The sequence below is a fragment of the Pelobates fuscus genome, chromosome 10 (genome assembly GCF_036172605.1).
Source record: "Pelobates fuscus isolate aPelFus1 chromosome 10, aPelFus1.pri, whole genome shotgun sequence".
NCBI classification, from domain to species: Eukaryota; Metazoa; Chordata; class Amphibia; order Anura; family Pelobatidae; genus Pelobates; species Pelobates fuscus.
Genome location: NC_086326.1, coordinates 41,099,212 through 41,113,450, shown reverse-complemented (window position 1 = coordinate 41,113,450; position 14,239 = coordinate 41,099,212). Strand labels below are relative to the sequence as shown.

The window sequence follows — 14,239 nt, the reverse complement described above, 5'->3', positions numbered from 1 at the left end:
ATTCATTTCCCCATATATATTTTGACAGTATATAATTATTTCATTTATATATCATTCATTCAGTATATCATTCTTTAGTTTGCAGGTATACTAATTATTCATTCGCACTAGTTTACCAGCATATTATTCACCTATACACAGTATACCATAATAAAATTCCCCTACACAAAATATAACATAATACCACACACAGTATGCCAGTATAACATTCACACACATTCTGACAGTACACCATCCACCCAAACAATGTTTGCCAATATATAATTTACCTAAACACATCTTGCAAATTTTACCATACACACAGTTTGCCAGTTTATCATTCACATACAGCAGTCCAGTTTACCATATACAGTTTGCCAGTTTACCATTCACACACAGTTTGCAGTTTTATCATTCACATACAGCAGTCCAGTTTACCATACACGCAGTTTGCCAGTTTACCATTCACACACAGTTTGCAGTTTTATCATTCACATACAGCAGTCCAGTTTACCATACACGCAGTTTGCCAGTTTACCATTCACACACAGTTTGCAGTTTTATCATTCACATACAGCAGTCCAGTTTACCATATACACAGTTTGCCAGTTTACCATTCACACACAGTTTGCAGTTTTATCATTCACATACAGCAGTCCAGTTTACCATACACGCAGTTTGCCAGTTTACCATTCACACACAGTTTGCAGTTTTATCATTCACATACAGCAGTCCAGTTTACCATACACGCAGTTTGCCAGTTTAGCATTCACACACACAGTGCGCAATTTTATCATTCACATACAACAGTCCAATTTACCATTCACAAACAGCTTGCCAGTTTAACATTCACACAATTTGCCAGCTTACCATTCACATACAGCTTGCCAGTTTACCATTCACACACAACTTCTCAGTTTAACATTCTCACACCTGTTTACTATTCACATACAGCTTGCCAGTTTACCATTCACACAGAGTTTACCATTCACAGTTTACACACCCACAAAGTTTGCCAGTTTAACATTCACACACACATATAAAAGGTGGAGCTTCTGGGTAAAATTCAACAGATATTCTGAAAAATAGAATTGTACAAGAAATAGTGCAATACAGTATTACAGGATTTAAATAATAAAATGTAAGAGCGATGTCACTCACAAGCCTGGAGTCAAACCCTCATATGACTCGGATAGTATGTGCCCTTGGACCATTTGAGGATGTCCAAATCCTTCTTTACCAAAGTGCTGAGTGCTTTCCTTCGCTCTCTTAGTTTGTTCCAAAGTATTAAGATGCCAGGTTGAAGAAGTTTCTTTTTTTAAAAAAACTGCTTTATTCATCCAAATAAAATCAAAACATAAAATCAATAAGATCATACCAGATCAATATCTGGGTAGGCTGTGTAGTCTATAACAGCAGTCCAAAACGCGTTTTGCCTTGAAAAAAGGCTTCCTCAGTTGGCTGTCGTGTCCTTTGCTTGTTTCTTCCTCCTTTTAAATAGCCCGCTCGTAAGGTTCGGTCCTGATATCTTCTATTCCGGGTTGCGTCTGGGAGTAGTCCAGCTGGTGCATGAGAGCTGGCAAGAACAGCAGGACTACTCCCAGGCGCAACCCGGAAGTATAAGATATCAGGACCGAACCTTACAAGCGGGCTATTTAAAAGGATGAAGGAACAAGCAAAGGACACGACAGCCAACTGAGGAAGCCTTTTTTCAAGTCGTTTTGGACTACTGTTATAGGCTACACAGCCTACCCAGATATTGATGCGATATTGATATTGGTAAAGAAGGATTTGGACATCCTCAAATGGTCCAAGGGCGCATACTATCAGAGTCATATGAGGGTATGACTCCAGGCTTGTGAGTGACATCGCTCTTACATTTTATTATTTAAATCTTGTAATACTGTATTGCCCTATTTCTTGTACAATTCTATTTTTCAGAATATCTGTTGAATTTTACCCAGAAGCTCCACCTTTTATATGTATGTATAACTATGTGTTCTTAAGTAGTGTAGGGGATACCACTTTTTAGGTGTTAGAGCTTTTTTATCCACTTGCTTCCATATTGTGCACATATTTTGTTTTAACATTCACACACAGCTTGTCAGTTTAGTGATTCCTTCAAAAATAGCCATTCTTCACACAGTCAGCTCACATAACATACCATTTTTGACTCCTGGTAACGAGGAACTCCACTTGTTATTAGAAGAACTGCTGTTTTCCTTGAATGTGTAGCAGTTTCCATAGACTGCGTGGTGAAAATGTGCATAAACTCTGCAGAGACAATATAACACTGATTTTGCTTTCCCCGTGATTTTTTTTTTTTAATTAAACTTTTGTTTCAAAACATTGGCATGACAAAGACCTTTAGTAATGCAGTTATAGGAGCATAAAATGAAAAAAAAAGTGTACTTCTATGGGTAGAGATTTTGGAAACATAACGAACCGATCTAATCCACAAGGGTCCATGGTGATGTGAGTAGACCTAATGTGAAGAAACTGTATATGAATTGGCCACTGTGAAGACAGCAGAGGCAAAACATCCAGTTCACTCTGTGTTGTCAGAATTATTAATTCCTACCAGGCCAACCTGCCTTTTTTGGGGGGTGGATTTCCACCCCCTCACCCCCCTTTCCACAATTGCCATTTTTGGGGGAGGGTATGATTTTGCATTAGACCCATTTTTCACTTTATGTTTAAAGTGGTGTTGTAACTAGCAGAAGTTGTAAGTGTGCATTTGTAGGACAAAAAAGCTTATTGCTCGTTGGTAGCAGATACTGAGGGAAACAATATTTCACTTGTCCAAAGACAATGACAAAGACTCTCTAGATTTAAGGTTTTCTGATTGGCACAAATATATCAATATTTACTCAGTAGCCCTGCTAGAGCAAGCCCAGGTCTGTATAGGGTAATTCTCTCTTTGTTTTTCTGATTGCAGCCCTAACTTGGCCCTACTAATATAAATGTGTAAAAATCTGTATCACGCCTTCGCTTTTCAGACTAAGGACTCATGGCTGATATGACTTTTCCTTTCCCGTCACCGGCTTACCCTTCAGAACACGAGCCTTCATTGAATCTACACGCTAAGATAAAGTTCTCTAACTGTTCTCCATCGATTTCACTTTCTATGGGTACTCTGGACAAGATGTTGATATAGTGGAAACGATACCATTCCATGATGGCATCCACCCCAGAGCTGTACGTCTGATAGAAACAGTCCCCTCCTGTTTCATTACACTGCGGAGAGAGGACAATGGGTTAACAGTTTAGAGAGGTTGTATAGCATTCCAATGTACTGCACTACAGAACGTGTTGGTGCATTATAACTAACATTAGAAATTATATAATAATAATAGGTTGCTCACATTTTGGGAATACGTATAATGGGGCATTGTCCCAATAGAAGTAGGAAACAATATACGGTGTCCAGGACCATGTTTTTATATCCTCTGGATCAGGAGGGCCCAATAGGTGGAGCCCTGGATGTTGATGAACAATAACTCCCATGATGCTTTGTATACCTTTAGAATGACATAGCATCACGGAAGCTGTAGTTTTAAAACATCTTGGGATTTACCTTGTGGGCACCCCTGCCCTAGACGTAGACATGGCAGGGCTGGACCACCGGGATACCGGGAAATTTCTTGGTGGGCCGCACGGCGCAATTACAGGGTAACCGGCAGGAGAGGATGTGCTCCCCTCCTGCCGGTCACAGAATTTAGCATGGCCGAGCAGGAAGACCGCGGTAGAGAAGCTTCTGTTCCCCTACCCGGTCTGACAAGTAGTGCTCACAGAGAGCACAGAACTACTTCCTGTCAGACCGGGTACAGTGAGCAGGAGCTCCTCCACCACGGTCTGCCTGCTCAGACACGCTACAGCAAGGTACAGGGAGAGCTGGGGGACGACGACTAATGGGACAAATGGAGGGCTGGGAGGGGGTTATAAGGACATATGGAGGGCTGGGTGGGGGTATAAAGACACATGGAGGACTGGGAAGGGGAGTATAAGGACACCTGGAGTCTGAGAGCTGGGGGGGTATAAGGACACTTGGAGGGGGTATAAAGACACATGGAGGGCTGGGAGGGTGTATAGGGAAACATGGAGGACTGGAAAGGGGTGTATAGAGAAACATGGAGGGCTGGGGGGACTAATGGGACACAGAGGGTTTGGTGGGGTGTATAGGGACACATGGAGGGCTGGGAGGGATGTATAAGGACACATGGAGGACTGGGGGGACTAATGGGACACATGGAGGGTTGGTGGGGCGTATAGGGACACATGGAGGGATGTATAAGGATACATGGAGGGCTGGGAGGGGGTATAGGGAAACTGGGAGGGCTAGTAGGGGAACTAATTGGACACATGGGGGGCTGGGAAGGGGGTATAAGGACACATGGAGGGCTGGGAGGGGGTATAGAGACAGATGGAGGACTGGGGGGAACTAATTGGACACATGGAGGGCTGGGAGGGGGGTATAAGGACACATGGAGGGCTGGGAGGGGGTATAGGGACACTGGGAGGGCTAATCGGACACATGGAGGGCTGGGAGGGGGGTATAAGGACACATGGAGGGCTGGGAGGGGGTATAGGGACACATGGAGGGCTGGGAGGGAGGGCTAATAGGACACATGGAGGGCTGGGGGCTCATGGGACACATGGAGGGGCTCATGGGACACATGGGGGTGCTACTGAGACACATGGGAGGGCTAATGAGACACATGAAGACCTGGGAGGGGGCATAGGGACTCATAGAGGGTTGGGAGGGGGCTATAGGAACACAGAGGGCTGGGAGGGAGGGCTAGTGGGACACATGGAGGGCTGGGGGGCTATAGGGACGGAGGGAGGGCTAATAGGACACATGTGGGGACTGGGGAAGGAGAGAATGAGATACACAGAGTAGCTGTGTGGAAAGATACACATAGAGGTGCTGGGGCCGGGGAAAGAGACTAACAGAAGGGCTGGGGAAGGGGAGAAAGAGACAAAGGGACTGGGGCTAAGAGACACATGAAAGAGGCTTGGGGGAGAAAGACACAAATAAAATGCATCTTCACTTGTGTCTCCTACTCCTACCTGTAACTCAGATTCGGCTGGTAAGAGAAAGACGCCGTATTAAAGGGACACTATAGTAACCAGAATTACTACAGTTTAATGTAGTGGTTCTGGTGTCTATAGCCTGTCCCTGTAGGCTGAGCACTATAAATGATACCTTTTCAGAGAAAAGGCAGTGTTTACATTGCTGCCTAGGCACATCTCTAGAGATTGAAGCCCATGGAACAGCGCAGTCAGGGGAGTGGGCCTTGACAGAGCCAGGAGTAGGCAGGGGAGTAACCAGTTAAAGGGGCGTGGTCATTGGAAAATGGGGGCTGGATAATAGGAGTATATTAAGCGGCCATTTTATGAGTAAGGGACATTTTAACTAAACTGACACTTACCTGGTAATTGTTTTGGCAGGTCTGGGTTGGTTTTTTCTTTGTCTTTCAGATTATGGCATCAATGGAAGAAATCCTGGAGGGAGTGAGAGCTGCTGTGCGGGATAGAGGACTGGCCTGGCTTCATGAGCAACTGGGGGCTCAGGGTCCCCCCCCTGCAGCCCCTGCGGCGGCTGCACGGCGTTCCATGAGGAGGGCGAGACCGCCCCAGCGGCTGAGCCCAGGCATGGAGCCTGAAGTCGGCAGACGGAGGAGCCCGTCGGCGGAGTCTGTTAGGGCCCTGGATGAGGTAGCGGGCCCCAGCGGAGTGGATAGACCGCGGCCGGCACCGTCTGTTCGACGCGGTGCTGGCCGGGCGCGGGCAGCAGCTAGGCCGCGGCCTACCACGCGGTGTGCGCCCCGCCGGGAGGCGGCAGGCGGGACGGTTGCGGCTGGAGCCAGGGAGCAGAGCGGATCGGATGGAGGAAGCAGTGAGCGGCCCGGTGAGTCAGGAAATGGCGCTGGGGCCGGGCAGCGGGCGGGGGGCAGAACGGTGGCCTCTAGAGGACAGGCGGTCCCCCTGATGGCAGGGGGAGCCCCTGTGCAAGGGGACACAAGGGGGGCGGCCTCTAGTGGGGCCAGGTGCAGCACGAGGGACGCAGACGGCGGGTCCGCTCAGCCAGGTACCTTGGGGCCGGCAGGGCCCGCGGCTTTGGTGGACCGGAGGCGCCAGGACAGACAGGTGGCATCCCCAGTTCGCAAGGCGGCCCAGCAGGGGCCAGGTTCAGCGGGTCGGGATAGCTCCCAGGAATCAGCCCAGGGCATGGTGACAGGACGGGCTGGGAGAGAGCGGGAGGGCCACAGGGACGGCTCCCAGGGACGGCGGGGTCTCTCGCGGAGCCCTAGGCCGCATCGCAGCAGGGAGCAGCGCGGCGTCAGTGCCAGGCATGACAGGAGGCGGGCTGACGGGTGGAGGGGTAGAGAGAGGAGCAGGTCATCAAGCAGGCTTAGCAGGAGGAGATCGGTTTCAAGGGAACGGAGGTGGAGGCAGCGGCGCAGTGCGTCCGGGTCATCAGGCAGGAGCTCGCCAGGTCAGCGGCGCAGCGCTTACGGCCGGGAGGGCCAGGCAGGGAAGCGGGACATGGTGCGGAACTACAGGCAGGAGCATAAGGAGGTTGGGCGGGTATGTGATCATGTGGACACACTACCCAGGTGTCGATCTCCTTGCAGGTCTCGCAGCACTACACCCGCGGTCCTGAGGCAGGGCCAGGCTGACAGGAGTCGGCGCCAATCGGATGCTCCAGAGCCAAGCATGGCGGACGGAAGGGGAACGAACCCACGGCCTTCTGCGGCTTCGGGCTCAGGCGGTGAGTCAACTGTTGCACCACACGCAGGAACACTATTGACTTGTTTAAAATCTTTCTTAGATTCATGGGCGGGTGGGGAAATGGCTTCACCTCAGTTTGGGAGAGTGTGGACGTGTGAGAAGGGCCAAGGGTTGCCGGGTAGGGCCGTGGGTCCCACACAGGATAGCGAGGTGGGGTTATCTGTGTCCGAATCTGTTAAGGAGTCGGGGGAGACGGTTGGTAGTGGGGGAGAAATTACCGACGCTGCGCGGCAGAACGTGCACGTGTCTTTCTCAGGCCCATTAGGTTGTCATCTAAAGATGGACATCAAGGAGAAAATTTGGAAAGGTGAGTTTGTGGAGGTTTTTTCCTTACTCCCGCTGGAGGAGTTTTTGGACATGAAGGAGGAGGACAAGAAAGACGCGAAGAAGGAGGAGGAGGAGAAAAAGCGTAGGTATCGGAAGATTCCTAAAACATTTGGGAACTGGCTACGGGCCTTTTGTATCCTGGCCAGTGTGATAGGGGAAAAGTCGCCGGATAAATGCTCCCAACTGTTCTGCTACTTAGACGGGATTGGGGAAGCGTACCGTACTTATGGCGGGGTCGCCTGGTGGCGGTACGACGAACAGTTTCGCCAGAGGTTAGCGGCGAATCCGAGCATGCGGTGGGATCAAATGGACCTCCCCCTCTGGATGCGGCTCATGATGGCGCAGAAGGCTGCGCCCTTTCAAGGGACGGCCGGTGCGGCCCCTGGGGGACCTGCATCGGCCGGGCAAAAGAAAGGCTTCTGTTGGCTCTTTAACGAGGGCCAATGCAAGTGGGGAACGGCGTGCCGGTTTAAGCACGAGTGCTCCGGTTGTGGGGGGGCCCATGGAGCCAGTAGGTGTTTTAAGCGAGGTAAGTCTGCACCAGGAGGGGGAGCCAATGGAGCGGCGGCCCCCTCCGCTGCCGCGGGGGGCAACCCCAGTGAAAGTAGGCGAGATGCTGCCGTGGCTAAAACAGTACGGTAACCATCAGGACGCCGAATTCTTATGGCAAGGCTTTACGGAAGGTTTTTCAATACCGTTTCAGGGTAGGGATGTGGGGAGGTTATGCGGTAACCTCAAGTCGGTGGGGGAACACCCGGGAGTTGTGCGGGACAAGTTGCTGAAGGAGGTGCAACTGGGTAGGATGGCAGGGCCGTTCGAGGCTCCGCCATTGCCTGACTTGAGGGTGTCCCCGCTAGGGGTAGTCCCCAAGAAGGAGGCGGGTAAGTTTAGGTTGATTCATCATTTATCATTCCCGAAAGGAGCGTCGGTAAATGATGATATCGATGAGGCCCTGTGCTCCGTATCGTATGCATCATTCGACCATGCTGTCGAGTTGGTTCGGAGAGCAGGGCGAGGGGCCTTGATGGCGAAGGTGGATGTGGAGGCAGCATTTCGGCTCCTTCCTATCCACCCAGACTGTCACCATTTGTTGGGGTGCTTGTTTGAGGGTAAGTTTTTCGTGGACCTGTGCCTACCCATGGGTTGCTCCATCTCATGTGCGTATTTCGAAAAGTTTAGCACGTTCTTGGAGTGGGTAGTGCGTAAGGAAACGGGCAGGGGTACGGTGGTCCATTACCTGGATGACTTTCTGTGTGTGGGCCCGGCTGGGTCCGACAGATGTGCCCAAATACTACGGGTTTTTCAGAGGATAGCGCAACAGTTTGGGATTCCTCTGGCTGAGGACAAGACAGTGGGCCCGACCGAGTGCCTGAGTTTTCTGGGGCTGGAAATCGACTCGGTCGTGGGGGAATGTAGGCTGCCGGAGGAGAAGTTGAGGGTGCTCCGCCAGCAGGTGAACGCGATAAAGGGCGCTAGAAAGGTTACGCTTCGGGGTCTGCAGTCCTTGCTCGGCAGCCTTAACTTCGCCTGTAAGGTGATCCATATGGGTAGGGTTTTTTGTAGGTTACTGGCTAGGGCTACCTGTGGTGTTCGACTGCCGAGTCATTACATCAGGGTGTCTGTAGGCATGAGAGAGGACTTGGACATATGGGACCGCTTCCTCATTAAGTTTAATGGGCGGGTGTTTTTCAGGGATGCGATGAAGGCATCTGGCGACGCCGGGCTGTTTACGGACGCCTCGGGGAGCGTTGGCTTTGGGGCTTACCTTGGGGGCAAGTGGTGTGCCGAGGTGTGGCCTACGGCTTGGTCCGAGAGCCCCTTGATTCGGAACCTCGCCTTTTTGGAGCTTTTTCCAGTTGTGGTGGCGGTATCACTATGGGGCAGGGAGCTCAAGGACAAGAAAGTTATCTTCCACTCTGATAATATGGCAGTGGTACAGGTAATTAATAGTCTGTCGGCTTCGTCCCTTCCAGTGGTTAGGTTGTTGCGTCAGCTAGTGCTCTTGTGTATGTCGTGGAACATTGTTTTCAGGGCACGGCACGTGCCGGGTCTGCTGAATGTGGTCGCTGACGCTCTGTCTCGTTCGCAGTGGGAGCGGTTCCGGGAAGCAGCACCGGACGCGCAAGCGACGGGGCAGGCGTGCCCGGAGGAGATGTGGCGGCTCGGGACGTCGTGCTTGGGCGATACATAAGGAGCTCGCTGGCACCGGGGACTTGGGCCGCTTATACAAAGGTTTGGAGTGAATGGGAGGAAATGATGTCCCAGACGGGAGCAGGCGGTTCAGCAGCCGGTAGGTTGGATACGCTGTTGTGGCTTCTTTGCAGGTTGGTGGCAGGTGGGTCGTCCCCTTCTAGGGTGGAGCGCTACATGTCTGCGTTAGCTTTCCTGTTCAAGTTTCACGGGTGGGAAGACTTGACAAAACATTTTTTGGTGAAGCAAACTTTGAAGGGTTTCAAGAAGGGCAGGAGGTCCGTGGATACGAGGAGGCCGGTGTCCTTTGCCACCCTTCAAGGGTTGGTGGGGTTGTTGAGCGAAGTGTGCAGCTCGGCATTTGAGGTAAATTTGTTCTCTGTGGCTTTCGTATGGGCTTTCTTTGGGGCCTTTCGTATTGGCGAATTGGTAAGCGCCAATAGGTCGGGGACATCGGGCCTCCGGTATGAGGATGTGGTTATCGAACAGGACAAGGTCGTGATTTGGCTCCGGCGCTCGAAGACGGACGTCTTCGGAAAGGGTAAGAAAATTGTTCTGTCCTCGCTACCAGGGTCCCCGGTGTGCCCGGTAGCGTGTGGGGACGTGTTTTTACAGATTCGCCCGAAGGTTGGTGGTTGCTTCCTGATTCACGAGGATGGGAAAGCGCTGTCGCGCTTTCAGTTCTTGCGAGTCTTCCGCATGGGGTTGACGAGATTGGGCTTACAGCCCGGACAATTTGGTACGCACTCCTTCCGTATCGGGGCTGCGACTGAGGCGGCGCGTCTCGGGCTAGGGGAGGAGCGGATAAAGCAGATTGGGAAATGGGAATCCATCAGGTTCCGTGCATATGTAAGGCCGGAAAGGTTGGTGTGAATGGAATGTTGTGGATGTGGGAAAAGGGTACTCTGCCGGTTAACTGAATTTGTTTCCTTTCAGGCTTGGTCGCTTGGCTGGTGGGTCACTCGTTTGTCTACTGGGCGGAGAAGAGGGCCGCAGTTCGGAGACAAGGCACACAACTGGGTTTTCTTCTGGACACAGTGGACCTTCGGTGGTTTGGTTTTCGGGGTTTCAGCTGGCAGAGCATAAGTGGGGAGATTTTTGGAATGTTGTCTAGGGGGTTTGCCCCAGATATACTTTTGATTCACGGTGGGGGCAACGATTTAGGTTTGGTCCCCCAGAAGGTGTTGGTCAGGAGAATGAAGAGGGACATGGATAGGGTGAGGGCACTGGTCCCTGGAGTTACAATAGTGTGGTCTGAGATGGTGCCGCGGTTGAACTGGAGGCATGCCAGGGATCCAGCGGCTGTGGCACGTTGCCGGGGTAAAGTAAACAAGGCCATGTCTGTCTTTATTAGGAGGATAGGGGGGGTCCCAGTGAGGCACTTTGAGTTGGAGGGCGGGTTGCCCGGTTATTATAGGCGGGATGGTGTGCACCTGTCTGAGGTGGGGTGTGACCTATTAAATTTAGGCTTCCAGGATGGCATTTCCAAAGCCCTATTTATGTGTGGTGGGGGTCGCTCGAGACATTAAGGGTTCAAGTCTCTTGCTATGGCGGGATAGGGCTTGGGTAATTGGAAGGTAGGAGGAGTATAAATTGGTTAGGCTGGATTAGACTGGAATGTGAAATGGTTTGTGGGTTCGAGCTCGTCGGTGGCTCCGAACCAGGTGGTGTAGGGGGGTCTCGGTACACCCCTACAGTTAAAAAAGTTATGGATATGGGGCCTCTTTGGTAGGCCATGTGTTATGTGTTATTTGTTATTTATAATGTTATTTATTGTTATTGGGCGGGGTCATTGCCGGGGGTAATTTATGTACGGTGGGGGGTGGAGGTAAATTTATATTTGTGGCAATGACCCCAATTTGTTACCTTGTTTATAATAATAAATAAAGCTGTGGACTTTTTTATTCCAACAGAAATACGGTGTCTGTAAGTTATTGGGGGGTTGGGGTACACAGCGCACCTGCCGAATAATCGACTGTGCGCATGTCATGAAGCCCATGGAACAGCGCAGTCAGGGGAGTGGGCCTTGACAGAGCCAGGAGTAGGCAAGGGAGTAACCAGTTAAAGGGGCGTGGTCATTGGAAAATGGGGGCTGGATAATAGGAGTATATTAAGCGGCCATTTTATGAGTAAGGGACATTTTAACTAAACTGACACTTACCTGGTAATTGTCCCTCCCACCCTCCCTGTTGTTTTGTAGTTCCCGTTTGGTCACAGCGGCGGGATAGGGCTTGGGTAATTGGAAGGTAGGAGGAGTATAAATTGGTTAGGCTGGATTAGACTGGAATGTGAAATGGTTTGTGGGTTCGAGCTCGTCGGTGGCTCCGAACCAGGTGGTGTAGGGGGGTCTCGGTACACCCCTACAGTTAAAAAAGTTATGGATATGGGGCCTCTTTGGTAGGCCATGTGTTATGTGTTATTTGTTATTTATAATGTTATTTATTGTTATTGGGCGGGGTCATTGCCGGGGGTAATTTATGTACGGTGGGGGGTGGAGGTAAATTTATATTTGTGGCAATGACCCCAATTTGTTACCTTGTTTATAATAATAAATAAAGCTGTGGACTTTTTTATTCCAACAGAAATACGGTGTCTGTAAGTTATTGGGGGGTTGGGGTACACAGCGCACCTGCCGAATAATCGACTGTGCGCATGTCAAGTCACTCAGACGGCCACTAGAGATGTTTCCTAGTTCAGTGTTGCTGAACGCTCCCCATAATGATGCATTGATGGAATGCATCTCTATGAGGAGATGCTGATTGGTGCTGTGAAGCGCAGCATTTTGCCACACTTGTGCAATAGCCCTCCATTGCTTTCCTATGGGAATTGAATTGGCATTGGCTGAAATGTATCCCGTTGTCAGCTAAAGTGAGGAGCACACTCTTATTACTTAACCCCTTCAGGACCGGCCTGTTTTTGCGATGTTTGTACGTTAAGGACCAGAGCAGTTTTAACACTTTTGTGGTGTTTGTGTTTAGCTGTAATTTTCCGCTCTCTCATTTACGGTTCCCATACAAGTTATATACTGTTTTTTTCACGACAAGAAGGGCTTTCTTTACATACCAGTATATATATTATGTCATATATTGTATTTAAAAAAAATAATAAAATATGGTGAAAAATAAAAAAAAAAACATGTTTTTGGACTTTTACTTGAAAAATCTTTTACTTATCTACAAAAGCTAATGAAAAAAACTGCTAAATAGATTCAAAATTTTGTCCCGAGTTTAAAAACACCCAGTGTTTACATGCTTTATTGCTTTTTTTTGCAAGTTATAGGCCTATAAATACAAGTAGGAAATTGCTGTTTCAATATATATATATTTTAAATGTATCAATAGTGACATTGTTACACCGTTATCTGTCATAAATCCCCGAAACACACCTAACATGTACATATTTTTTAAAGTAGACAACCCAGGGTATTCAAAATGGGGTATGTCCAGTCTTTTTTAGTAGCCACCTAGTCACAAACACTGGCCAAAGTTAGCATTTATATTTGTTTGTGTGTTAAAAATGCAAAAAACGCTAACTTTGGCCGGTGTTTGTGACTAAGTGGCTACTAAAAAAAGCTGAACATACCCCATTTGCAATACCTTGGGTTGTCTTCTTTTGCAAATGGTATGCCATCATGGGGCTAATTCTCATTCCTTGGTTACCATACGCTCTCAAAGGCAACCTAACCAATCTGACAAACTTCAATAAAAAAAAAAAAAGTAAAATCAAGCCTTATATTTGACCCTGTAACTTTCACAAACACTATAAAACCTCTACATGTGGGGTACTGTTATACTCAGGAGACTTCGCTGAACACAAATATTAGTGTATCAGAACAGTAAAATATATCACAGCAATAATATCCTCAGTGAAAGAGCTGTTTGTGTGTGAAAAATTCAAAAAACTTCACTTTCACTAACAATATCATCGCTGTGATATTTTTTACTGTTTTGAAACACTAATATTTGTGTTCAGCGAAGTCTCCCGAGTAAAACAGTACCCCCATGTACAGGATTTAGGGTGTCATAGAAAGTTACAGGGTTAAACACAGTGCTAGCAAATTAAATTATCTGGACTTTTGGCCTGGGTTGGCAGGCAGGTCCCTCAAATTGCAATCATTAAAATTACTTAATTAGGTAAAAATATTACATAAATATGCACGTAGAATTTTAATATATATACATATTTATATATTTGACGTCTACGTGTATATTTATGAAATTATTTATGTAATTATGTATGTGGAGATATGTATATTTCGTATTATTTTTATTTATTTATTTATACATAGATATATATATCATTACATTCTAAGTGTATTTTGATATAAATATATATATATATCAATATCAAAATACTGTTAGAATAAAACTGAATATATATATATAATTTTTTTTTAATTATTAAAAATTATTTTTATTTTTTGTTATTTATTTTTATTAACATATTATTTGTATTTTATAACAATATATATATACCATATATATAGTTATTATATATATTGTATATATTCGTGTGTAATTTAAATATAAGTGTATTTTTATAATTATATACGTATATATAAATATAAAAATACACTTAGTGTGACATTATATATATGATATATATACATATATTATATATAGGTATATATAGATATAATACATGTATATATAGCATATATATATACACATATTATAATTTTTTTACACAGATTTTTTTTTTACACTTTATTTTTGATTTTACAGATGCAGGGAGACTGCCTGTCAGCACAGACAGTCCTCCTGCAGGCAGATACACAGACCCCTATTGCGGTCATGTGATCGAGTGATCACATGGCCGTGGGGTCCTGATCTGCCGAGGGGGGACTGCCCGGGCAGACAGGCAGTCCCCCTGGACCGGGAGGAGAGCTGATCGCCGCCGTGGGACCGACGGCGATCAGGTAAGTAGCCCAAAACCGTTATGACGGTTC

At 47.8% G+C, this 14,239-nt stretch overlaps 1 protein-coding gene across 1 annotated transcript in view; it reads right to left on the bottom strand.

The window, feature by feature from the left end:
- The window catches only part of SCNN1A (sodium channel epithelial 1 subunit alpha), a 50,405-nt gene that overhangs the window by 15,396 nt on the left and 20,770 nt on the right, over positions 1-14,239 (bottom strand). The window contains exons 4-5 of the mRNA XM_063435336.1: positions 3,029-3,216; positions 2,144-2,253 (exon numbers count right to left, since the gene is read on the bottom strand). Of these exons, the coding sequence (XP_063291406.1) occupies positions 2,144-2,253; positions 3,029-3,216 (298 nt within the window). The remainder of the gene's footprint in view (positions 1-2,143; positions 2,254-3,028; positions 3,217-14,239) is intronic.